Here is a 27,562-nt window from a genome sequence, read left to right on the forward strand (position 1 = left end):
CCAGATCTTACAGTAGTAGTCAGATACACTTATAAGAGACTCCTCATAAACTCCCAGTTTTAGAAACTTGACTGCTGAGGGCATGGAATTGACTTGGTTTCAGGGAATGCTGACATCTGACACAGAAGTAGGTTAAGACCTGCTTTGGGGACTGTCTTGGAGTGCTGGCTTCTACTATGGAATAGAGACAATCCACCCTGAGGTGGAGCAACTCTGACCTTCAGTCGTTTGGTGAAAACCCTGAACTAGAATTTGCAAGTAAAAGTGCTATTTTATCTCCAGAACAGTTCCTTAAGATAACACCTGCTACAAAATACCTATCCCCTGAGAAGACAAGGAAACAACCTTTAATCATTTGGGCTATATAAAAACCCTTCTATTTCACTGAAACAGGGAAGATGAGGAAGGAAGGAACATCAGAATAGAACTGAATGCTATAACTACTGAAGATTTTGTTCAACACCCAGGGTCTTGAGATGTCGCAGTTTCAAGCCTCAGCTAAGCTACATTAGCCTATATCTAAAGAAGACTCAACCTTATTGATAGCCTTACAGTTCCTTGCACACCATCCCACAGGCTGGGAAAAGATTTGTGTGCACAAAAAAAGAACGAGTGCCTACCTCAAGTGTCCCTCTGCTTTTGTATTTTGTGACACTACTGATGGGGATAAATAGCCTGTATTGGAGGAGATGCTAATCTGAAAAGCTGCAAAGTCGTGTGTCCTGTGTCTTTTCTAGCATTTTCTACAAAGTACAGATCATAACATCTAGTCCAGAAAGTTGAGTATGTCATCTCTTTCTGAAGCAAACCTCAGAAAGGTCTTTGGCTCCAGTTACGGTTGTATGGAACACGTCTGAGTAACGCTAAAACTGGAACAGTGTTCATGGCCTCCCATATTGAGACTGACCAGAGGGGAAATTCAGTAGTAAGAATGTTGCTTAAAATAATGATGCAATTCTTATGATGGCATAGGCCTGCATAGGCTTCAGCTGTGCAACCTGTCCCTCAGAGACAGGGACAACTGAGGTCCCTTGTTGAAAATGTCACTGGTTGCTAAAGTGAAGAGAAACAAAGTCCATAATTTGCCTTCACTTGAGAGGCAGTTTCCCCGACACCGAGCACAAAGCACTTCAGAGTCCCAAAATGTTTTCAGCTAGTTCTCCCTGGGTAGTGCCTACGGCATGAAAAATTTCATGAAGAAATACTGAGCTGAACCCTGGGATCAACATCCACATGGTTAAAATTTATGTCAATACTCTGCTGTTCTTCCCAAAGACTAAAATAGCAATTCATCTGTGAAAAGAGAGGGGCTAACCAAGGCAGTAAGAAAGTGCCTTGAGAGCCTCAGGGAGAGTTGAAAGTAGAAAGTGCCATTTTTTTGTTCATAACCAGCAGAAAAGGAAGTAACTCCAGTCTGAAGAGATGCCTCAAATACGTACTAGACCATAATACAGAGGACTCAGCCATAACCTCTCTTTACATTGTAGATTGCAAATACTATCTACAGTGTAATCTAACTCAGATTTCCTCTTGTAGTAAATCACTCAAACTGACTGCAAGTAAGCTAAGGATTAAAGTCCTGATAAACGCAATGGACAAGCAGGTTATATACACTGCTCAAACAAACAAGAGAGATTAGTGCTTTCAAACTATGCAATGAAAAATAAAGTAAGCTTAAAGCCACATCTCTGAGCAAGAGAAACCACAAGTTAAGGTAATTATTTTCTGAAAAAAGGCAGAAACAAATAAAGTACTCAAAAAGAACATTAAACGCAGGGAAATAAAACAGATAAACACAACTGGAACTAGCCAGCTACACAGAAGTGCCTGCTATCGTTGGACTGGAGCTGAAAGGAGGAAGAGTTTTCTCATTCTTCCCATGGGTGTCTGGGGCAGGGAAGGTGACGCACTATGCATGCGCTCTACAGCCGCTAACACATTGAAACATCTCCCCCTGCCTGAATGGGAACCTGAGTAATTACTGAAAACAGAGATACAATTTTAGTAACTTTCGCAAGCCTCCAGTAAATTAAGCCATTCATTTTTAACTTCACTAAAGGCAGTGTAACTTAAGGATTAGAAATACTCAAAAAATAAACCCTCAGGAAAGCAAACTTCATCATTCTATTAACAGGTCCACCCTTAAGAAATCTGAATCTTTAAGGAAATTGTACTTTCCAAATTTAAAAGTATTTCTTCATTAGAAAAATACTACATGAAACTTAAGTTTTACTGGTAGCTATTAGGAACAAAGGTTTACATTAAAATTTAACAAACACTATTTATCAATTTAACTGATGGACTTAAACAAACAAAAAAACGCTAAAACCTGATGGCTACTATTTCCAAAAGCAATATAAGAAAGTTAAATTGCACAGGCAAATATCAAAAAGTTTGCAAATGTGACTTCCATTTGCAGACTCTTCTGCTGCCCTCTTCTGTCTCCTTGTCACGTTCTCCTATTAAGACTCTGCCTCTGCCCTTACTTTTGTATCAGCTCCTGTTTCCTAACCACGCCCAGCTTTATCTTCATGTTTGTAGGTATACTTCAGAGTGGTATTCTCCTTCTACATTGCCTGTAAGGCCAGACACACCAACAGTACAAGAAAAGATAACTGTCTCCTAATACTTCTTGTCATGGAGGCCTCCAGTTCAATAAAAGGTTTATCTGTTCCTATCGCTGCCAGACTACTAAACCCAAAACACTCCTGCTGCAAAAAGCAGCTGCAGGGAAAGCAGAGTATGTTTGGTACAAACAAACCTTCAGAGCATTAAACTGACAAATCTATCAACCTTTATTCAGCATACAGAAATTTAGAATACTCTGGCATTTGTAACTTTGCCAAAACTTGTTTTCTTTTCATAGAAAAACCAATTCACACTCCCTGGATGCCAGCATGATCCCATTCCCTCCTAGCTCACAGTTACCTAGTCTCTGAACAAGAAAAGCTTTTCAGAAGGTCGGGCTTCTTTGAAAGAAACACGAGCTGAGTTTCCAACAATGAAAAAAATAAAAAGGGACACAAGCAGCTCATCAGGGAATGTTCCCCTTTGTGTTATTTAGATACGATGACACAAGACTGCTGAAAATTAGTTACTGATTTGAAGCACAGGTATGAAAACATCAGGATTAGGAATTTGCTGTTGTTCAGTGTGCCACCTCTAAAAATTATTTTATCCTGCTTGTTACAGGTGACTTCTTATGTATATCATTAGTAAATGGATTTATACAGTTACGTTACAATCTTGGAGACAAGACGGTCATCCTACAGACCTTCCAGAAAGTCTGTACAAATGGAAGTATATGGCATTCACTCAAAGCAGGAAGAGTTGGCAATGAAGGCTACCTGGACCTAGATGGTGTGAACATTATTCATAAAGCTAGTCCTGGAATGAATGCACTAGACACGCACACAGACTTTTTTGTTGGAGGGGTGTCCTCCTTAAACCTTGTTAATTCAATGGCAGTAGAAAATGAACCCACAGGTTTCACCGGTTGTATACGAGAAGTTATTATCAACAACAGGGAACTGGAGCTTACTGTGACTGACCCCACAGGTGGAGCCAATGTTGGTGACTGTGATGGAACAGTTTGCGGGTACACGGTGTGCAAAAATAATGGAACATGTCAAGTTGAAAACTCAGGCTTTTCTTGTTCTTGCCCACAGGAGTGGACAGGGAGCACATGTGAACAATCTATTCACTGTTCACAACACAGGTGTGGATCTCAGGCTCTCTGTATTCCTCAAACTACTTCATTTTCATATTCCTGCATGTGTGCACTAGGCTGGTCAGGTAAATACTGTGATAGCAAAATCCATTTTTTTATAGCAAAGTTTGTTGGCAACTCCTACATCAAATACACAGACCCTTATTATGGAAAAAGAGACCTTCAGTATAGCCGCATTTCTTTAAATTTTACTACCGATCAATCTGAAGGCTTAATAGTATGGATGGGGAAAGGTGAAGATGAAGATAATGATTTCCTTGCCATTGGTCTTGCCAATGGAACACTAAAAGTTGTGATTAATCTTGGAGAAAGGATCTCTGTTCCTCTAATTCACAGTAATTACTCCTCCTGTTGTGACGAAAGGTGGCATTTCATTACTGTAGTTCAAAACCAAACTTGCATTAAGGTTTACCTTGATGAGGAGCTAATTATTTTTGAAGATATTGATCCACACAGAAAATACACTGCTTTAAACTATGGTGGTATTTGTTATTTTGGTGGATTTGAAATTGGCAGGGATGTCAACACAGTCACTACAGGGCTTTTTCACAAGGAATTCATTGGTAAAATTAAAGATGTTGTGCTCTTCCAAGACTCCAAGAAGATTCAGCTCATGAAAGCAGAAGGGTATAATGTTTACAATGGAAATTACAGAAATTAACTGAAAAACTGTATAAGAGTCTTTAAAAGTGATAAATTTTCTTTTTCTCCTGTTTCTTGTAGTAGTAGGCAGTGTAAGACATAAGCACTTAATAATTATCCCTAATTATTTTTTTTTAATGTTGAGTATTAATAGTTTGCCTAAAATGTCATCAAAGGTTTTACTCAGAAAATTACTTCTATATAGTCCTTAGTATTTACTTTAAAATAACTGGAAAGTCTAAGGTTTTTTTCTTTATTGTTCTAGAAATAGCTGTGTAGACAAACAGGTAGTAATTAGCTTATAAAGCCAACCGTCACTCCAATATTAACTGTTTGTTGCTTTATGAGCAGACAACTTACCTGTTCCTCCAAAACTCTTAAATTCCATTAGAATGAAGAGTTTCTCTTACAACATTTTAACATTAAAGTGTAAAATTGGGGAGGGGACGGGGGAAGAGGGGATGAACAGGTGTACTTGGGAGTAAAAAGCTCATATTTGTTGTAATGAGTTGTTGGGGTTTTTTTAAATCACAGTATCTGTAATTACTTTTTAAGTCCACAACTATTATTCTAGGCAACAAAGTTGTTCTCGCTCCCAGCTGAGTTTCTATCCATTGGGTATGCATTTATGTAAAAGGCCAGAATTTCACACCTGGATGTGTCACCAGACTTCACACTAAAATATTCCCTTTGAAGAATGATCTTAAGAGCGGAAAATGTATTTCACTTAATTACGGAAGATAATAAAACATACCTGATGGTATAAGAGGTCTCCCTTATTTGACTACAGGAAAACTTTTTGGTTTAACCATTCACAACTGGAATGTGGGAACCTGGCTGTCTGCCTACAACTAATCTCTATTCCCAACAGCTTGAAAATCAGTCTAAGAACTGCTTTGCTTTAGCTTTCTGGCTTACGTGTCCCTAAAGGAAATTTTGAGATTCTAATAGACAAAGGTTTGGACCACAGTAAATTGAATTTCCATGACTATATTCTTCATGAATTTACAATTTCAAAAGTAAATAGAGCTCTTCATACGTAAATGCAAAAATTCTATTTCCTTCTGAAAAAAACTCAAATTATACTTAAGTAAGCAATAAATAAAAAAAATCAAGTTCTATTTTAATGTGCTTAATGAGGGACTTATGATGGTATTTACATTTATCACATGCTGGCTTATTATCTAAGTAAAATCATTAAATAAAAATAATAGCAATTGATTCCTATCTTTTCCTTTTTTACTTCACTATTGCTCAAAAGCACACAATCAACCATCACCTCTTTGCATGGTAATTTTCTGAATACAAATCTTCAGTGGGTACCCATCAACAGCAAGTAACTATTTCTACTTTGCTTTCTGTCTTTCCACAAATCAGATATGGAGCAGAGACAACAAGCAGAGTAAAACCAGGTGACACACATTTGTTGCCACATAACCATAATCAGTATGTAGCAATGAATGCATTGCCAAGTCAGTTACAGATGAGTTGAAAATAACTAATGGGGGGAGGGGGGGTGATGGAACTACCCACAGATGTTTTAATAAGCACCTGCCAACATCTTTGTGAGGCTCATTCTATCATCTTCAGCTGCTCTGAGCCCTAAAGTGACCAGCCTGATGCAAAACAGCTCCTTCCCCTTTCTCCAGCAGGCAGCTCATGAAGCCCACTTGGCATCTGAGGTGCCCCCAGATTCTTCCCCTCTTTCAGTTTTGCTTAGAAGGGCCTTTTACGGCCGCTTGATGCCAAGGGAATGTATTCAGGGTTCTCTCTGGGGCTCCTGGTGTACTGCCAGTTCCTCATCAGCACACTATTTTCTGTGGTCTGAGCAGTGATTCAGTATAAAACCAGTATTGGAGCACCTCCAGCTAATACAAGTGTTGGAAGGAGAGTGACCGAAGGCAACAGAGAAGACAAAAATCCTTTATTCCTGTAGTAATGGGATTTATTCCCATTACACCAACTCAGATTCTAGGACCAAATCCTGGAAACTGTTGCTGCTTGTTAATGTAAACTCTCCCTCAAAAGCTGATTTACTGTGGCTCTTTTGGGATTCTACATATACAAGGCAGGTAGCAAAGCACTTGGCAAACCTGGAAAACATTTACATATTCTTTCCAAACAAACTATTTCTGGTAGTTCTGTTAGAAAGTATTCCCATCCCTTCTGTACAGACAGTTGCAATTTTCACTGCTCCCAGTTTATTTTTGAAGCGTAAATGAATGTGAATATGAGAAATGAAACACCAGTGGACCAGGAATAGACTACTTTGGAAGATGACAAAAGAAAACCTTTACAAACAGAGCTATTGATTTTAAAACTTACTCTAAAAACCAAAACAGTGATTTCTGGAAAGAAGAGGTTTTTCTACAGCAAAGTGCAAATGCTACATCAGTACATAAAGTGATGTACTTAAAGTAAAATAAAAACCGAAATACTGAAAACCAGAACAACAAGTACGTTTTCCTTTATATGGTGGAATATTTCTGTTGTTTCTGACAGACTCAACAAAATGACCAGTGTATTTTAAGAAGTGTAAGAGCAGGACATCTTAGTTTGTCTTCAGGTTTGCATCTTTTCTGGCTCTTTAGCTTGTATCAGTGGATAGCAGTCACTGCAAAATATCAATTTACTAGAAGTCCCAAAGGCGCAAAAACCCTTCTGCCCTTCTCCGCCCTCCCTTTGCCCCCCAAAATTTGAAATGACCAAGCCATGAAGCATACAACAAATGTGGCAATCTGTAACTCAGCCTGCTGTATTCATTTGGTCTACAGTTTCACACCTATGAAATCAAACACACACAGCATGTGAGAAAGTTTTATCATTTTAGAATCAAAATATCCCTTAAAATATTTACATTTTACAGTAAAAAGGATAGCAAAACACAAAGTAATGTACAAGCTTAAGTATTCAAGTTTTTGAAGCATGGGAAATGCTGGGAGAAATGAATTTACTACTACAAACCATATTTTTAAGAATTCAGGTTAAAAATGCTTTCTTATTAAAATGAGTGCCATTTAAAGCAATAACATTCGAGCAGCTCAGCCTTCCAATTTCTGTTCACAAACTGCTTCAGATGCTTAGGAAATACTTGAAAAACTAATGAAATACACTTGAATTGTTTTATTGTACTACCAAATAATTCAAAAAACTCTTTACACCACCGAGCATGTTCAATTTTGTTGTAATGTGTGTGAATTCTGAGGCTCTGCTACAGTCTTTAAAAACAGTGCAATTTAAAAAGGTTATTGTATGAAATTCACCTTTAAAATTATTCAAGCATCTTAAAACAGAAGAGAGCACAAATTACCAAAGGCAGCAACTATATTGCAAACTTGACTAAAGCCAACTTCATCAGCTAAGAAAACTTCTAAGCCTTTATTGCATATTAATAAAAGAAATCTTTAAAATTTTGAATATACAGCAATGTAAAATTTTTAAAAATATTAAACTCCTACTTCTAGCAATAGTTGGTATAATGAAAAAAAGGATGAGTATTGGTACATCAAGTGGTACCAAAACACAGACTTGTTTCTGCAAAACACCAACACAGAATAAAAAAGATGGCACAATCCTAGCAGGCTTTTTCTTTTGTTTTATACAAAGTTTTACGACATTACTCTTAACAGTTTATTTAAATAAAATTCTAAAAGGCTGCCTGCATCTTTTTACCTTTTGCTTTTACTTCTGTCACTGTGGTCCCTATGTCTCTCTCTGTTCTTTTCACTGTCTCGTTCTCTATGCTTCTCTTTGCTTTTCTCCCTCTCCTTATCTTTTTCATGAGACTGTTCTTCACTTTTAGGCTTCTCTGTCTTTTTTTCTGGATTTCTAGTCTCTCTGGGGCTTTTTCCATCAGCAGCCCTATCACTGTGTGGAGATCGCAATCTTTCTTTGTCTCTCTGGCCTTCCTCCCTACTCTTCCTATCTCTATCTTTTTCCTGGTTTCTGTCTCTGCGTCTATTTCTTTCAGAATCTTGCTCCCAGTATTTTTCATTGTTCCACTCTTTTTCATGTCTGTCTTTCTTTTGGTGATGGGAATCACTGTAAAATCTTTGTCTATGTTGATCATTTTTGCTTCTACTGAACCCTCTCTCCAGATGCTGTTCCTGTCTGCCCCAAGGATCACTGTGGCGTCTTTCTGGTCTCCTACTGTCTTTACTCTGAAAAAAATTTTCTGGCCCCATAAATCTTGATTGTTTGTGAGCTACTGGTAGCCCTTGTGCAATGGGTCCGGCGTAGTGTGGTGGCTGACCTGATAAATGAGCTACTGGCCATGGCATCATAGGATTTTGAGGAAAGCCAAAGCCAGGAGGAGGAAGAAGTGGATGTGGTAAATGAGGAGGAAATCCAAACATAGGGTTGTTTTGTGGAGGGAAGTTATGAGGTGCAGGAGCCTGAAACTGAAATCCAGGTGGATTAGATTTAGGATGCTGAAAATTCTGCTGTGGAGGTCTAACAGATGAGAAGCCACCACTTGTAATAGAGCTTGTAACGTTGGAAATAAATTCAGAACGAGAAGAGTTTTCGGTTTCAAAATGAGATGAAGTTGCTGCTGGTCCTCTTCTAAATGAGTTCAGAGTTTCAATGTTTTGCATCATTGCATCTTCCTGTATGTGTTTGGTATCTTCCGCTTGTGATGCAACTGTGTTATCTGCTTTTGCTGCAGTTGAATTGTACTGTGTCTCACTGGTTTGCGCATCGCTTTGATACAGGTTTACACCCACTTCGCCAGAAGACTGCTTATTCTCTGGTTCTGTTTGATCACTTCCTGAAGCATTCTGTCTGTCTTCATTTCTGTTAACATCTCCTTCCTTGTTTTCTGAAGCATTAGTCTGCTGGCTCCGTCCAGCTGCCTGTCGTGGGTCTCTCTTAAGATTAATAAATGGCGATGATTTAGAGGCATTAGCAGTGGTACCTTCAGCAGTGCCTACATTAACATTACTCTCACCGGGCTTTTTCCCTGCATTTGATAAGGAAGAAAAGCTGGAATTTGTGGTCCTAACTTCCTGTGCAATGTTATTATCCTTGTCAGTTAACTGCTGCTTTGGGTCATTTTCTTTACTTTCTTCAGTTTCTTTATTCTGTGAATGAGCAGATAAATTTGCTAAAAATGCTTCTGTGGAGACATCTGGAGGTTTTCCCTTAAGACTCAGTCCTATCAAAGATCCAGCACTTCTTGCAGAATTTGAGGTCCCTACAGCTGCTGCATCCACAGTTACAGCAGTGTCAGTGGATTCTTGTAGCTCATCCAAACCAGTCTTTGCTTCACTAACTTCAGTAGTTACATCAGTAACATCCATGTTTTCTTCTTTTAAGGTTGGCTGTTCATTTAATAATGGTATATCTTCACTGGCACTTGTTTCTGACTTGCTGTGTTCATATACCTGCCCTGTCGTACCCAATAGGCTTTGAAGAATATCATCCACTGGCAACGGTTTGTTTGCTAGCTCCAGAGTAGAAGGCTGATTTTCCCATCCAACCAGGACTCCAGGAAGAAATCTGAGAGGCTTTGGCGGTTCATGTTTGGTACTTTCCATCAACGGTTCAGTAACTGCTGGAACGTCTTCCATAGCAGATTGCTGAGGTTTATTTCTCTGCTTGTGTAGCACAGTTGTGAAAGAATTAAAAAAATCATTTTCCTCTTCTTCTTCTATTGCCAACTCATGATGAGAGACTTCAGGTTTGTTTGGCTTGCTTTTCTTCTCAGGTGGCAAGTTACTCAAGGTACTTTCAGAAGCTTCATCAACAAAACTATTAGTCACACTTGCAACAGCAGTAATCTGCCTCTTCATTTTCTGGCGAATTATCAATCCCAGTAATAAATTTGGTCGATGTATTTCAATCCCTGTACAAAATTGTAACAGCAATTTATCATCTCCTTATGTTAAGGCAATCGTTTTAACAAAATAACCCCATACTCTTATAATACACTATACGAAGTATTCACTTTAAGGTTAAAACACAACAAACAATAAAAAATACATTTCCAACATAAAAATTATGACTTCAAACACTGCAACTTAAAGTTGCTTTAACTATTATATTGCCCATTATAACTTCCAAATACAGAATATGAGACAGTTACATAGGAAATCTAGTTACGTAAGAAAACACAGAGAAGTTAAACGTCATGTTAGTCTAACACAGACGCAGTCTGGTAACAGTGGTAGCAAAGCACAAGAGGCAAAAAAACCCAAAAAATCCACCAAACATAAAGAGCACACTTGCAACCACAGTGTCTCCTCATCAATTTGTGTTAGAAATACTTCTTCAAAGATTTACCAAGAGTGACTTCCCAAAATGCTTCCCTCATTCCAGGAAGGCACTGTGTTTCAAGGTATACTACTAGCCATCTCTTCACTATGTATTTTGTTCTGTATAATTTAGCTTCTTGCAAAAAAGAATCACAGAATCAGCTAAGTTGGAAAAGACCTTTAAGATCATCAAGTCCAACCTTTAACCCAGAATTGCCAAGTCCACCACTAGACCATGTCACTAAAGGCCTCATCTACATGTTTTTTGAACACTTCCAGGGATGGTAATTCCACCACTGAACTGGGCAGCCTGTTCCAACGCCTGAGCACCCTCTCTGTGAAGAGATTTTTCCTAATATCCAATCTAAACCTTCCCAACTGCAGCTTGAGCCTGTTACCTCTTGTCCTTCATCCTCTCTTTGTTTCAGCCCTACCTATCTCAGAAGAAAAAAATCAACCACACATTTTTATAACCAATGTAAACCGATACAAAATAAGTTGGGTGCAAGCAGAACAACTGAGAACCACTTCAGGATCTTTCCTTCCTTGCCCATCTCTTTTTTAAATTTATTTTTTCTTTTTAGGAAGTTTGGGATACTTGAGAAAAATGTTATTAGTACTTTTCAAATAATGAGAAATGCTATTTTAAAGTCACAGTATCAATTTGGAGCTCAGTATGACTACTGTCATAGTTCACTTGCATTACTGAATTTACTGGGACTGTAACCTACAAAGCCACATAGGTTAGAGAAGAATGCAATAAACATGAAACAAAGTTATTCACAGTAAATTTTTGACAACAATAAAGTATCAGAATAATCTTACAATGGGAAATTAATGCTTTTTCAGGGAACCTAACATAATAGTATGGAAAACTCATGATATGTTTGAACAGAACAGGTGGCATTTTATAACTGGATTTCTCTTACAGTTCTGTTGTAAACCTCATTAAGTAGCATTATGATAATAAAGTTCCAAATTCCAAGCTGTACTTACCAGGCCCATCAAAAGGCACAAGATGATGTGGGACTTTATCTGAGGAACCTAAAGGGATGAGGTATAAATCTTTCACCTGCTTCATGTTATTGGCTGCTACACCATAACGCTTTCTACTACTGAAATAGGCAAACAATAATGCATAGGATATCTGATCCTCTTCAGTTACTGGGGTAAAGCGAACTACACAGATCTCCTGTATACAAAAACAGAGAGAAAAAGATGGTCAGATGCATTTGTCTATGATATTTTAACTGGTTTAGTAACTGCTCTTTATTTAAAAGTACAGTTCAGAGGAGGAAAAAAAGCCTCCCCAAAAAGGCAGAAAACAGAGGAGACAGAAGCCGCAGAAACAGGCCCAAAATAACTAAGGAAAACTGGAGAAAACATATAAATAGCATTCAGTGTAACAAAAAGAATTACAGCGTATGACACAAAAAAGCCAACATTTTACCAGCCAGCTAAACACCAAGTTTTAGGGCAGAATGTCAGCTTCCACTTAATTGTTTCTCTCCCCACCCCTAACATTACCAGAAAGCTTTATTTTGTAGTCTTACTGTGTCAAGATACCCATTAACACTAGGGGAAGACCTAGTGTTCAGATCCCAGAACTACAACCCAGCTCAGAAGTTGATGCTGGGGCTGGTGCTATTTAATGGCTTAATTAATGACCTGGAAGATGGCACAGCAGACATCCTTCAAAACCGAGATGGGACCTTATCAGGGGCAGTGGTTGACATGCTGAAGGGCTGGCTGCTATTCAGAGACGACTCAGCAGGCTCAGAAACTGGGCTGACCTTTGACATGGTCAGCAAAGGCAAACAAAATCTTGTGCCTTGAGATGGAGTAACCCCATGCACCAGGAGAGGCTGGAGGACTGACTGCCTTGAAAGCACCTTGGCATAAAGGACATGTGGGGATGCTGCTGGTGGACAAGCTGTATGAACCAGCAATGCATCCACCCCAAGAATACCAACTGCATGCTGGCTGACAGAACCAAAGCAGCCATGGGGCCAAGGGAAGTGACTCTTTCTGTCTATCCAGCTCTTGTGAGAGCACATCTGGAGAACACCTCCAGCACAAGGACTAGCTGCACATGGTGGGACAAGTTCAACAGAGGCCCACTGAGATGGTTTTGCGCACTCTAACAGTACCAAAACAAATGGGTAAGAGTTGAGACGTGGTGTCCAATCATTCATGATGAGTTACTGCCTCAAAGGAATACAAGGATTCTCAAACAGCCGTTGCAAGGTTAAGGTTAGATAGTAAGAAAATAAACACTACCAGCTGCCATCCATCCTATTAACCGTCAGTCCTTGAAGTATCATGTACTTTGCAAATGTCCCAGGAAAAATACCAAGATCTTGGGGGCAAATATGATGTATGTTAAACCACAAGCCTTCCAATACATAAAATTCTTACCTTGGTCCCTGAAGCTTTGATTTTTTCTACATACTCCCAGACAGTGTGAGGAGATATCCTGCCACCTACTTGAATACTATCAGGTAAATCCTATGAGAAAGGACAAGAGAAATCTGAATCCAACATACAAATTGTGGTAAATCCTTCATCCAGTATATGTTCATATATTCAAAACATATTTAATTCTTTCAGTTCTCAAATTATAATTTTAAAATCTCAGTAAAAGTTGCAACAGTAGAAGCAAACTGATTTAACTTTCGGATATTTAAATTAAGATTTTCAGTGCAAAGTCACTGATTTGTACTAAATCAGTTACCATTCAATACTGTTCATCTATACCTTTCCAAAATTATTTATTTCAGTAACATTAACTGCAAACAAGTGTACTGTGCTCTGGAAACACTCAAGTTATCTGTACGATCCACAAGATCAAACTGCTATGTAAATAATGAACTTTCAAAATCTTAATCATAAGGGGAAAAAATAGCCTAGACATGTGTGTACATATAGATAAATTTGTTCTGGGATATGGCTGAGTTCACTATTCATAAGCAACAAAACCAGACATTCACGTCATTTAGGAACACTTCAGGAATTTTTTTTTTTTTTTTAATACAGCAGATGAGTTTTGAAAAGCACATCATATTCGTAAAACAATCTTTCAGTATTAAAGGGTACTGCATCTCTTGCACTTCACTGAAGGTTTATGGCAAAGACAATCACACTGATAGAAGACCATTTCACTAGAAAGCTGATGCATCCTGTGTCACTGGCAAGAAGTAACACTGAGCCTTATGAGCTCTCTTTAGTTTCTGACATGAATATAACTATTTTAATAATGCAACTATTACAAGCAGTCGCATCCTCTTCCTGTCTCTCAGACACTGAAAGACACTACATAGACTAATTTTTTTTTTTTCTTATACAATTTAGTCTCACAATGGTAAGTTAGGACCAGAATTGCCACCAAATAGGCAAAAAGTTAAAAATTAAACCCTCTTACACAGGTTTCTGTTGTGGAAGATGAAAAGACTTCTCACACTGCCAACACAAAACACCAGGAGACACTTTTCTTACAAAGAATTGGTATTGAATTGCTTATTGCTTTGAATTCAAAACTGAGCTACAATTTTCTCGCCTCTAATTCGGAACAAGGATGCCACCAAGGTGGTTATTTCAGCAGCAATTTTGTTCTATCTTCTCTGCTACTTTATATTATAGAAGATGCTCCATAATAAACAAAAAAAAAGTTCAACTTTTACAAAACCAGCTCTTGAAATACAGATGCTCTTCCTCAAAAAACACTTTACAGTGAGATGAGAGGAAAATACAAGGAACTTGAATATTGATGAACCCTGGGGTCCATGTAGGACAAACTGAAAAATACTTTACCTGCAAATTCATACCGTAACCTATGTCCTCCCACAAATACTTTACTCAGTACAATGATCATGCTTCACTGCGTTTCATTATGATACTATTATCAGCCTAAAATGTAAACAGGTTGTTGAAGTTAATAAATTAATTGTTCATTCTTTGCAGTAAATATAAATACCTCTGTTAAATACTCAAAAGAGCCAGAAACTGGGTAAGCCTTAATGACAAACTTTGCCACTGAAGGCATATTGATAAAACCCTTCCAGATGAAATTCAGGCGTGCCAGAAACAGGCTTTCACATTCCACAGTACCAGGTGTTTCTGACCTAAAAAAAGACAAACAAAAAATCACTTTGTTTATAACATGATATAACCCACAAGAAAATATAAATCATAATTTTTCTTTCCAGAAGAAATGATGTGCCATTAAGAATTTTCTTTTTCTGTTAAGCGCACTTGAAGGTCAATGAAAAGAGATAGGCATACAACCATATTTCTCATCTTCCAGTGGAGGAGAAACAAGTTACAAGAAGGACAGTCAGATAAGCAGCACGTTAGTTCACTAATGTACCTTTTAAGAATGGACAGAAAACAACATACTGCCTGCTGGCCTACCCTCAACCCTGCTTTCCTAGTTCCCACATTTTCTTGCAATATTGTCTGTCCATGACCTGAACACCTGCATTCCCCTTCCCCAACCTTGCCCCACAAGTTGTTTTGTCATCTCTTCTCACCCATGCATTACTTCCACAGCTTCTGTGATTGCCTCCTCCTAAATATCAAAATATCCTAGGCATACTATTAGTGGTTTTAAGCTAGCCACTAGCAGTACCAGATGTGCTGTTACAGTAACACATTTCTTTCTGTCTACACTAGAAATTGCTTCTTTGAATCTTCAGCAAGTTATTCAAAATAACTTCCGCAAGTTATTTAGAAGTCCGCTGTCCTCAGTAAAGGATCACACTGTCCTGAGAAAGGCAGAATTTCAGCACAAACTCTAGTCAATTCTAAATAACTGGGAGTCAATGTTTTTCTAGAAAACCTTCCCTCAAACCAGAAAAAAAACAGCCTCGCAAATTGAAATTTCCTCTTTAGCGGGTAGCAGAGTAGAGTGTGGAAGAAAATGAAGACAGAATTGGCAGAAAATATGGCAAAATATCAAACAAGCTGCTGTTAACCGTCATTTCTAGAAAAGTGTTGCTTTAGGATTTGAAACTAGCATGATTTATCAATTTAAATGCTCTATTTAGAGCAATCTCAAATTCCCTAGCCTTATATATAGAAACACACACCCCCATTCAAATGCAGGACTGTGCATTCAAAGTTCCTTAACAGCAAAATATGAAATCTATATGCTGACTTTTTAATACAAACTCATGTGCCTTTTTAGATCTTTTTGCACCATAAAACGTAAGGTAGCTTACTTTTCCCCAAAAGACAAAGTGGCAATTAGAAGTTTATAATCACAACAATATATGAAGTATTATTTATATAAATGCATAGCATCATTTACTTCAGAAGAAAATCCCGTTCCTAAACAGAGGTGTACAAGTTCAAATACACAAATGGATTACTGAAATATCATTAAAAAATTGGCCTTAGTCATAATAGCTTAACAAGATTAACAATGTCTTTCCTTTAAAAATACTGTTTCTACATTTTATCTTACTTTGGGAGAGGTGTAAATGATGACTTCGATGAGTCTTGCTTATCATCTTCTAGTAATTCAGAAGCTAAAATACTTGATGTTGAAGAAAGTGCATCTGCAATGCTCTCTGCTTCATTGTCTGATTGCTTTCGCGCAACTCCAACAGACACTTTCACTTTTTTTGCAGAAGGATCATCAGTAGGTGGTGCCATTCGTCCTGCAGAGAAAGAAACATAATGCTTTTTATTTTTTGTTGAAGAAACAAAAGACAATTGCCTTCAAAGACATGGAAGATGCATCAAAACCACTACAATTGACATTGAAGTAGGGCAGCATAAACTAAGATAAATTTTATACAGTTATACAATATTGAACATAAATATTGCCACTAATCAGACATGATAAAGAGGAATTAAAAACAGTATGTACATCCATTAAAGGGATTTTCTTCTCTGAAGTCTTTTTTTTTAATAGAAGTTTATGTGCATAGCCTATAATTTTAACAGTCTCTTTCGTAAACGATGAAGTAAAACACTTCTTCTACATCTTTGTCAGCAAACTAGTGAAAAAACCCCACATTTATTTACATCCCTGAGGTACACTGAGATTTATGACTGAAAAGCATTATACAAGCATGACGTACTTACTTTGACATGCTTTCAAAATTACTGTCCTGGGTTCAGCAGTTGCAGAAACTGCTGAAGGGGAAGGGTGAATTATTTTGAGCCTGGTGGGCCCATGACACTTCAGGCCATCAGGGCAGAGATGCAACACAGAGATGGACTCATGATCGAGGGGTGGACTTAACAAGGGACACTATTGCCCAGGTTATTCACGAGTGTGAAACATGCTGCAATTAAGCAAGCCAAGCGGTTAAAGCCTCTTTGGTATGGAGCACAATGGCTGAAGTACAAATACGGGGAAGCCTGGCAGGTTGACTACATCACTCTCTCTCCTGCTCTGAAAGACTGTTACAAGAGATGGAGCCTGACATCACGGACCTGAGGGACTCAGCAGCTTTATAGGGACTGGTCCATGCACTAAGGAATGATCTCTCTCTCTCTCTCTTTGTGTGGATGCATATATATGTATATATATAGGATAAAAGTAATGGTATATTGAAAATGTGGGATCTGAGCATGATGTGAATGGTATGGAACAAGGGGTGGATACTGTCCTGGGTTCAGCAGTAGCAGTCATTTTTTCTCCTTCTTAGTAGCTGGTTCAGCGTTGTGTTTTTGACTTTCAGCGTGGGAACAATGCTGATAACACCAATGTTTTTAGTTGCTGCTTAGCAATGTTTAGTCTGACTTTCTGAGTCTCATGCTCTGCCAGGGAGGAGGGGAACCCGGGAGGAAGCAGAGAGGACACTTGACCCAAACTAGCCAAAGAGGTATTCCATACCACAGCACGTCATGCCCAGAATGTAGAACTGGGGGCAGTTACCCGGAAGGGCTAGATCACTGCTTGGTTGGGCTGGGTATCAGTCGGCGGGTGGTGAGCAGTTGTATTCTCTTCCCTTGTTATTTCCCTTATCATTATTATTATTGGTGGTAGCAGTATTGGTTTGTGTTATACCTTAGTTACTGGACTGTTTTTATCTCAACCCGTGGGAGTTACATTCTTTCGATTCTCCTCCCCATCCCTCCTGGAGCGGGGGGGATGGAAGGCGGGGGGGGAGTGAGCGAGCGGGCTGCATGGCTGTATCACCAGCTGGGCTTAAACCACAACAATTACCTATGCAGATTTTGCAGTTAAGATCAAAGAGATGATTTTTATGTTGACTTGTGGTGTCTGGAGATGCAGATTCATTTATATCCTTATCTTTTTCAGCTTCCTCTGACTTCTCAAACAACTTTGTATGAGGTTCCTAGGAGAAGTTAAACACATTTCTGTTAGCCTTTTTTTTCCTCTGTTAATAATCCTAATATTGCCCTTCACACTGCTTAAATATTTTATGGCATTTTCTTCCCTTCAGACATAAAACTCACCCTTCAGCTGTATAGCCTAAAAGGTCATCCCAAAATCTATAGATCCATTAAAAGAATGAATTGGTATTCCTAAATATGTTTTAGGTAAGATATAAAATATTTTCTACTATTGCCAGTATTCATCATACAGTGATGGACACAAAACCACCAAGCCTAGAGGTGAAAGCAAGTAAGGATAAAAGAAAAATTAAATCAGATCTAACATATAATCATGGATCTAAACAACAAAATCATACACAGAGCAGTTTGCAACCGTATTATCTATGAACTGAATACACTCTGTTGCCATGTTTTCTTTTCTACCTGAATTTCCATGGCTTCCTCTTGTTCTTTCATTGGTGTTTCACTTTCAATTTCTATTTCTCCTTTATGAGTAATTTTTGTGATAGGTCTTCTTTCAACTTCCCTCTGTTCTTTCTCGATCATTTCAATTGTCTGTAAAAACCAAGAAGTTACATGTATTTAATTCTATACAAGAAAATTTGGAATACCACATATATAACAACGAAAAATAGCATTACAATTAGGAAACCACATACGGAAAAAGGAATATATCCTTGCTTTGCAAGTGTCAAATATTTTCATAAAGCAAATGCACAAGCAGCCATTTTCAGTTGACCTACAATGCAGCAAGTCCTTATTGGTCATGTATTTAACCACATCATAAAGCAGACTTTTGACACTAAAATTAAAGATAGGCTATTCTGAATTTACAATAGCTGAAGAAGAAAACCACATCAACTCTATTCCCATAATAGTAGGGACAACATAGGACATACAGATTTGTGTAATTTTTAATAGCTCATTTTTTAATACATAAACCTAACACTCTGCCTCAAAAAACCCCAATCATTTCAAAGTATTCTTAAGGTAATGAATATGCTAATTCTGATCGGTACTGCTGCTTTGCTCTGTTGCAAAAAATTAAACATAAACCATTATTTATAAAATTGTTTCTTGAAGCACAGTTCTACTTAAACCAAAAACAGTTTATTTTGGCAGTCCTCAGTATTTTAAGCCTGTTTTTACACGGAAACAAGATCCTATGATTGTTTTACCTGTCTGCCAAATACTAACAGTTACTCTAGAATGCTAGGGAAACTTCAAAACAGATCAGTATGTAGCAGTCTCAAAGTCTTGCTTAAATAAAATGAAAAATACCATCAAATGATACACTGTTATTTGTTTCACACACCATATTCCATTTCAACTTCTAGAAATTTTGAAGTATTTCTCTGAAACATTTAGGACCCTTCAGCAATTTTCAAGCAGCATACATTTTTGTTTTGAAGCTATTCCTCACAGCAGTGGAATATTGTTTTGTGTGGTCTGTTTTCAGTATTAATGTTTATAAAAGTAAATGTAAAAAATGTAATAAAGATGAGAAAAAACAAAATGCATGCGAGTTACCACTACTCAAATTTTGTGCCTTTCAGTTCTATGAAGCAACATACAAATATCAAAAGATTTTGCCAACACAAATCCAGATTTTGTAAGCTAGAAAACTTGATGCTATAAACCAGGCATTTCTGAGCAGCTGCAGCTAACTATAATTGGATTAACTGCACAATAAACAGGGTACTAAGAAAAAAGGATGTTCTATAAAAATAATATAGCTCCTCATATTCCTGTTAGTCCTTCTAAACTGTTAACACAGCTATAGATATAGCGTGACTTTCTGTTTCAAGAAAAGTAATGCCCAAACTAACCTAGTAAACTTTGCTGGGGACTTTTTGGTGACGTATTTTTTGTCTGGGTTTTTTGTTTTGGTTTGTTGGTTTGTTTTTTTTTGGGAGGGGGGTGTTTTTTTAAACTTTTTTGGGGCTTTTTTTTGCGGGTAGGGGTCGTTGCTCATTTTGTTGGAGGTTTTTTTTGGGTTGGGGGTGTGAGTGGGTTTTTTTCCCCTTTGAACTCTTTTCACAGCGGCAGATTAGATTTCCAGCTTCAGGTCTGCTTCTTGGTGAGCGAACTGTCATGCGCTATCAGTATGTAAGTTGCAAACAACAGGTCTGTTTGGTTTGTTCAAAGAGATCTCTCTCCATTTTTAAGAAACCAGTGTTTTTAAAGCTCCAGCTAGACCTTTAAAAACTTGTTGGAAATAATGACAAAGAAGCCTTCACACTTGAGACAGAAGAAAGGAAGAACAAGCAACAACAAAGTTGCACAGCAAGGGAAAACACATGGTTTCCCCCTGTCAGGAATTTACTATACTTCTTTTACTTCTGTCCAAACAAATCCTTTGGGTTTTGAATACTAAATAAATTATAGAGATCTTCCTGATTAGTCAGAGTTGCTTTGTGCAACATGGATTCTGTTCTTTCTGTTTGCACATTAAGTGTATGTAGAAGTTACATATGCGTAAGCAGTGAAGTAAACAATATAAGTTGACAAATCTTACGTGTCTGTTTTCTCTTTGTCTCCAAGCAGCCAGTTCTTTGGAAGCCAGTTCTTCTGGGCTCATTTTTATTAGATGGTCAGGAGTAACCTCTCCTTTCAATACTTTCTTAAATAATATCTAGAAGAAAGAAAAGCTTCACTATTGCTATCAAGACAGAAACAGCAGCTTGCAGCTGGGAATAAAGCAGAGAAGCAACAAACAACATACTCTGTACAGCCATAGGGGTACTGTGGTTTTGTAATTATCTCACGCTGCAGGAAGCTGTACTAGATTTTACAACATAAAAAGCCCAGTTCCAGAGCTCCATTTATTCTACATAACAGATTACATAACAGATTGTATCTACATTATACACTTTAATGATCAGACACATAATTAATTGTTGTTTCAAAAGAGAAGGTAAGTTTATGCCCCTGGCGGCAGTAACTCCCCTGTATTACACAGCAGAAAGAAGGTAGTATTAAGATGATGTCTTTGCCTGTTGACTGAACCAAATTCCTGGGGTAAAAAAAACCCACATAATTTAGCAGCATGAGCAAAGAGAAGCCAGTGATAGAACTTATCCTGCTCATGCAATTTACAGCTGGCTAACTGCAACAGTAAAATACTGCAGACAAAGCAACTTGATCAGAATAACTGATAAAAGAACAAAAGATAGAAGCTGAGGAAGCATGATACTGAATAATGGGCTCAAAGAAAACAGAAAAGAGAGCAAAGACCAAACTTGAGAAATGTGGATATGAAAAAGCAGTGAGACAAGCTACAGGACAGAAACAAAAGTGTGTGCAGTAAGCAGCAAAGGTTGGGGGTGGGGGAGAAGGAGGGAGGTGGAGGAGAAGGAGCGAGGTGGGGACACCAAGACAACAGATCAGAGACAAACACATTAAGTAAGCTGTATCTACTACATTTTGAAATCCCATCATAAGAAGTACTCTCAGAGCAAGGAGCTGAAGAAGTAATGATGAGGAACAGGTGAAAAAGAACACAAGGAACACTGTGTGCACAAGGCAAATGACATCAAAGAGACGAGGAAAGTTAAAAAACCAAAACCAAACAAGATAAACTCTGAAAGGATTAATAATGTATCTACATAGGAGACTTTAACCTACAGCAAATAAGGATTTACATAGAGCACAACAGACAAATAATACATACATTATTTTTGGGATCTTTTAGATTGAACATTAAACTTCTGTATTTGTTCTTGTACTTTGAGTCAGTGTCCCGAAAAAAAGAAAACAGCTCTCTTTCAATCCTTGTGGCAACTTTTGCTGCTCTCTCCTCAGGAATCTTTAAACTGGAGTCTGTCAATCTGTGAGAGAACACAACAGGAAAAAATTACCAAATCCTTCCATTTTTTTTCTCTGACTCCTGAAATAAAATAATTACAAATGTAATTTTTTAATTATATATATCTTTACCTTTTCATCAGAATTTCCTTAAGAGACTGCTTGACACTTTGTCTTATCTGATCAGCAGAAGGTTTGGAAGCTGGCACAGCTGGCAAGTGTGTTCCACTAAAGGATCCTTTCTCATTTTTCTTTTTCTTAATTTCTTGTTTCTCATGAAGACCTATCAAAACACAGTTAAAAACTGTAAGCTACTCAGGCCACTGCTATAAACTTTTATTGTTGATAGATGTCATAAAGTTTTATTTTGAAACTGCTAAGAAGTGACCTTCAAGGAAAAGGAATGGACTCTAGGAAGATTAGTTAGTTGTTTTCCTTGTTTTGTTTATGGGTTTTTTGTTTGTTTTGTTGGTTTCTTTTGTTTTCTCTTTTTATTTGGATATTGTTTTAATTAGATTAATCCAAAAGAAACTTCTTTAAAAGAAACAAACAGGACTTTTGCTCTTCGACTAAAGGTATTTTCTTTTACACTGAACCAAGATGACCAGTGCTTATTAGCTCGATCTTACTTGGGAATTTTGACTCTGAATTTCTGTAATAGCATAGATTAATTTTTAAATGAGTATACTGAGAAATAATATCTGGGAAGCATATATTATAAGCATCATAAACTTTACATTAAGATAGCATTTTTCATTAAACTTAGCATTTCTGCATCTGTTAGCCATCAGAATTATTTCAGTTATAATAATCTCAGCTTCTGATAACAGACATTCTTAAACAAGGCCATTATAAGGCTTGTATCACAAATAACATGAATAATGAAAAATTCTAATCAAACTACAACCATTAAAGCAAAAAACCCAAATTCCTTCAAACTTAAATTTTCAGAATGTAAACTGAAAACTTGTTTGTCTCAGCCTGTGAATGTCATTAACACAAAGCAGTAGCTTTTTATTTATGAAAGCAATGGGAAATAAACAATATTAATTTATTTAATTTCTACTCTGAAAACTGAAACAAATTGAAGACTTGATAAATATCTACCTTATGTGTTGGATGGTAAAAAGACCCAATTTGTTTATTATTACTTTCAGCCACTAAGTACAACTTAAAATGTATTAATACCAGATGAAAATGAACTGTGTTTTCAAGTAGTTAATAAAGACAGATTATCTTTTCTGTGGGGCAGACTGTGTGGTTGGATCATCAAGTCTCTCATTATTTTGACTATGATCCCTATCAAAATTACTGATTTTCCCCTCTTTGCCGGCAAGGTAGTACTGATCTGAGACCACTGTTTGCCATTCTGCACTGTGATTTAAAGTATTCAGATAATAGGCTTGTTTATTAAAGCAGCTCTAACAATTCTTTATTTGCTCAATATATTTTTGTGCCTATCTTCTCCTCAAGAGGAGGATGAAGAACTGGACTAAAACTAATAGCCTGAGGGGGGCATGGAAAATGGAAAACCTCCACATGCCAGCAATGTTTTGGCAAAGTTTCAGCTCTCTGAAAACACAGTCCTGCAACAGGGAGGTTATGGGCAAGATTAGCAATAAACAATTCAACTATAAGCATAATTCAAAGCAGTTAAGAGATTAAGACAAATGTGCTGATTAATAATTTTATAGTAACTGTCCTAAATGAGACTGCCAAACCTCTCCTTTGTTTAAAAAGGATTTTTAGAGTAATTTACATTCTGAAATTGTAATCATAAAATCTTTTTGTCATCTCCTAGTTCAAGCAACATATTTTAGAAGAATTATTTCATAGATGCCAAAGATTCATTTCACTTCATACTATTTGCACTTGAAAAACTGATACTATAAAGAAAAATCATTATCCTTCGCTGTACATGTATGTGAATTACAGCATGGAGTACATCACCAAACCTCACTACCTGATTTTGTGGACCTTTCAACCACACTAAGAGATTCTTTACTTATTTTTTCATTTTTGTCTTCAGGGGACCGCCGAGGAACTACAGCAGTTTGTGATCCTTTTCGAGCAGGAATGTGTTGCCCTTTTTTCATATCTGAGTCTCTGGACTCTGGCAAATTCTTCCCATCACCAGATTCCTGAAGTAAACATTTACACATGTTAGCATGCTACTGAATGCTACAATGAACAACTATGTAATTACCACACGTTTTCCACATTTTTTTTTAAGTATAATTCATAATATATAATGAATTCCCTGGATGGTATGTATAGTATTTTCTAAAAGATTACTGAATATCCCCCAAATTACTGCAAAGTATTGCTTAACAATCACTTTGAAATATTGGCTGAAAACACATCATAGGCAATTTGCAGTTAAACTCCATGTTGAAAACCACTATGTTTTCAGTTGTTTTAAAGTAAGATCAGGGATTCAAATGAATGTCCCTTAGCCACGTATCCACAGGAAGTCACTTATGTTTAGAAAGCACATGTAAACCAAAATTAAACACAATACTTATGTGTCTGAATTACACTACTACTCAAAAATAAAGACAAACAGGCTTACTGATGATTAAGTTATGAGGAATATGCTATATACTTAAACCCTCTATAGAACTGTAAGAAAAACCATCTCACTGCTCTTGAAAATTATCGTTCGGTTAATAATATGAGACACAGAGAAAGTAGAAAGGCACCAATTAATACGTCAGGCATTTTCTTCTGCATATAAACTGAAACAGCCACGCTAAAATACCGTTTTCATATTCCCAGAATCATAGACTGGTTTGTGTTGGAAAGAACCTTAGCGATCATCTAGTTCCAACCTCTATGCCATTGGCAGGGACACCTTCCACTAGACCAGGTTGCTCAAAGGCCCATCCAACCTGGCCTCGCACACTTCCAGGGTCAGGGCAGCCAACAGCTTCTCAGGGCAGCCTGTGTCAGTGCCTGACTTGCTTTACAGATATATTTAAAAGAACTGCAGTTTATATCATACAGCAAATTGACAGACGTCCTGTAGAAGTGCTTAGAAATCTGAAGAAAAAAGCATAAAGTTTTTCGCCTTTCTATATACACCAGTATGTACAGGTATATACACACACACCTATGATGTGCACATAACCCTGCTCAATGTAAGAGGAGTTTATCACTATGATTAAAAAACAGTCAAACCAGTTAGAAAATGAAGTAACTCTGAAAATAATAATGGATAAGTTTGCAATTAAGATTCATAAAAATGTTTGAAACGTGATATTTTAAATAGCAGGGGATTAGGAGGAAATTCCTTCTACCTCCAATAATTAACAGCATCTTAAGCATTAAATGAGACACACCCGTCTGAAGATTTTGACTTTGTGCTTCCCAGTGTCCTCCATTTGCTTTGTTTTTTCAGTTGTTACATTCAGATTACAAGTAGGTGTTTGCTTCGACATCCCCAGTTTTTCACACTGACTTTCTTTTTCTTCTCTGTGGATTTCAGTTTTCACTTGACTATCTGGTACACTTTGATCCAAACACTCAATTCTTTTGTCTTCTTCAGCACAGCATTTCACACACACATATTCTTTATCTTCTTCACCCATCTGCTGTGCTTGAGAAAGGCTCAGTCCAACACAATCACCATGAAACCAATCATCACATCTACCGCAGCCTACCATAAACCTGAAAACAAAAGAAGAGATGTCAGTATACAGACTACCAAAGAAGATACAGCAATTAGAGCAGAACATACCATACTTGTTTTGATATGTACATCTCAACAATTCGTTCTTACCTGGGAAGGGATTTTCTTTGTAGCTTTACATCCATCTCCAGCCTTACGACATGGCACAGAATTCCTGAGAAACACTTCTTAAGCCGTTCTGCCTTTTGCAGTAGTCCAAGAGACTATCATAACCTCCTTATGTTTTTGTAACCTGCCCCCAAATCCTACCAACAGGATTTTTCAGACTACTATTAAAAAGAAAAAAAAAAAAAAAAAAAGAAAAATCCTGACTGGATTAAGAAAAAAAAAAAAAAAAAAACACACAAAAAACCCCAAAACAACAACAAAAAAAAACACAAACCCACCAAAACAAACAAAAACCGAACACACACCTAAACTCTCCAAATCAATAAACTTGTGTTTGAAAGGTTTGGAAAGTTTCTTCCAAATTCCTATTATCCTTTATTTCCTTCAAATATGATCACCATCCTACCCACTGCATCACACCTACTGCAGTCTTCCATATCAGTAAGATATTTAAGCATTCTGACAAATATGATGAGCACAGCAACATCAAGCTATTCTAAACTAGTTGCTATTTTAACAATCACATTCCTTAGACCATTATTACTGAAATACTTACAGAAAATCCCTTTTTATTCTATTTACTGGTGAAAATGGAACCAGGAGCCTTCAACTATATCTGTCTAGCTTGCAGTGACTGGTTTGTTTTAACCAAGGTACATGCCACTTTTGTGTTGCTATGCTAATAGCTATTTAAAGGATGTTTCAAACACCAAAGGACACCTTTCATCTCAGAGGTATTTCAAGTCCTTCATTACTTTAATAGTAAAAGTAACTTTAAGTACAGATAGTATTTTCAGAGTAAAGATCACCTGGCCTAAAATAAAGCCATAATTTCTGATTATTTTGTGGAAGCATTTTGAAAACTTCCTTAGGTATCACTAGTACCTACTTGCACTGGTAAGTAAAACTGCCAGTGGAACAACTTGTGAGGGATGTGAAATTTCAAAGTCACATAGGTTAAAACCCTCAATAAAGCAATTCCAGGACACTTACATGGTAGTAATGATTGTTTTACAATCCTTTCTTATAATAATAAACCGGCATCATTACTAAAGATCTGCTTTCAAATGATCTAGGAAGATCTCTTGCACTATCCACTCATTCTCTTTTCCCTTTTATATCTCTGGGTTTGCTTTTGTTTTATACTTACATAGTAATTCATAAAACGCTGCTTGTTTCAGTAATATATGCCAGAAGATAAATACACCGACCTGCAACCCCTGTGCTTTAATCCAATAGTCTATAAATTTCTTTCATAAGATGAGTCTAAGGAAAATGATTCCTAATTTATGTATGTTCCTATTCAGGGTAGAATCTGCCATCTGCTGACTTACCTACTTTGCAAAACCATATAAATATTACAAGATGTGCTTAGGGAAACTTTCTTTCTCCAGAACTGCAAATGAACGCTCCAGACGGTTTGATGCAAGTATTGTAGTCAAGAAATACTGATATTTCAAGAGATGAAAATTCTTACTATCTAACAGCAGATGTTTGAAATGAGAACAGAATGTTGTAGTTATATTGAGTCCTTGCTTACCCAAAATAAATTAGGATTAAATTCTGCTGAAGTAAATAATCATTTGATGCAAAATGAGTCTGAGAAGTTTTAAAACTCAAGCAGCTTGAGAACAAAGTCATTTCCAGCTTCACTAGCCTGTGATGCTGCTTTCTAGATTTGAAGGTTTCAATCCAGTTTCCTTCACAAACTATTTTATCTTTTTTTCTTTTTTTTTTTTCCCCCTGAGCTTCAAGTACATTTGTGGTATTACTTATGACTAGCCAACAATAAACTGTTCATCTACTTAGCAGCTTCAATTAGGAAGGCAGAGCTTCCTTCATGTTTTGTCAGTATCTCAATCTTTTCAGATCCATGTTCCAGCAAAGTGAATTTAAAAGAAAGGTAACATCAGGGAACAACTGCTTCCGATGGTTTTATCAGACTAATACCATAGTATCCATAAACACAATAGGAAAACAAGAGAGAAGCAACGGGACTTCAGCACAAAGATGACT

The 27,562-nt window shown here is 37.2% G+C and overlaps 2 protein-coding genes across 6 annotated transcripts in view; one reads left to right on the forward strand and one right to left on the reverse strand.

Moving 5' to 3' along the window:
- Positions 1-6,979, forward strand: part of EYS (eyes shut homolog) — a gene marked incomplete at its 5' end in the record, with an annotated part of 835,842 nt that extends 828,863 nt beyond the window's left edge. Inside the window, one exon of the mRNA XM_080615919.1 lies at positions 3,193-6,979. Within this exon, the coding sequence (XP_080472045.1) occupies positions 3,193-4,391 (1,199 nt within the window). The 3' untranslated portion in view covers positions 4,392-6,979. The remainder of the gene's footprint in view (positions 1-3,192) is intronic.
- A 196-nt stretch (positions 6,980-7,175) lies between these two features.
- PHF3 (PHD finger protein 3) overlaps positions 7,176-27,562 on the reverse strand; it is a 53,281-nt gene continuing 32,894 nt past the window's right edge. For all 5 annotated transcript variants that reach the window (XM_080614848.1, XM_080614846.1, XM_080614844.1 and 2 more), the window contains 12 exons: positions 25,089-25,416; positions 23,711-23,888; positions 21,880-22,030; positions 21,614-21,770; positions 20,459-20,575; positions 18,364-18,495; positions 17,807-17,939; positions 16,091-16,286; positions 14,600-14,747; positions 13,045-13,134; positions 11,623-11,818; positions 7,176-10,217 (listed from right to left, as the gene is read on the reverse strand). In XM_080614848.1, coding sequence (XP_080470974.1) covers positions 8,041-10,217; positions 11,623-11,818; positions 13,045-13,134; positions 14,600-14,747; positions 16,091-16,286; positions 17,807-17,939; positions 18,364-18,495; positions 20,459-20,575; positions 21,614-21,770; positions 21,880-22,030; positions 23,711-23,888; positions 25,089-25,416 — 4,003 coding nt within the window. In that variant the 3' untranslated portion in view covers positions 7,176-8,040. The remainder of the gene's footprint in view (positions 10,218-11,622; positions 11,819-13,044; positions 13,135-14,599; positions 14,748-16,090; positions 16,287-17,806; positions 17,940-18,363; positions 18,496-20,458; positions 20,576-21,613; positions 21,771-21,879; positions 22,031-23,710; positions 23,889-25,088; positions 25,417-27,562) is intronic.

Source organism: Psittacula echo (genome assembly GCF_963264785.1).
Source record: "Psittacula echo genome assembly, chromosome: 4".
Classification (NCBI taxonomy): domain Eukaryota; kingdom Metazoa; phylum Chordata; class Aves; order Psittaciformes; family Psittacidae; genus Psittacula; species Psittacula echo.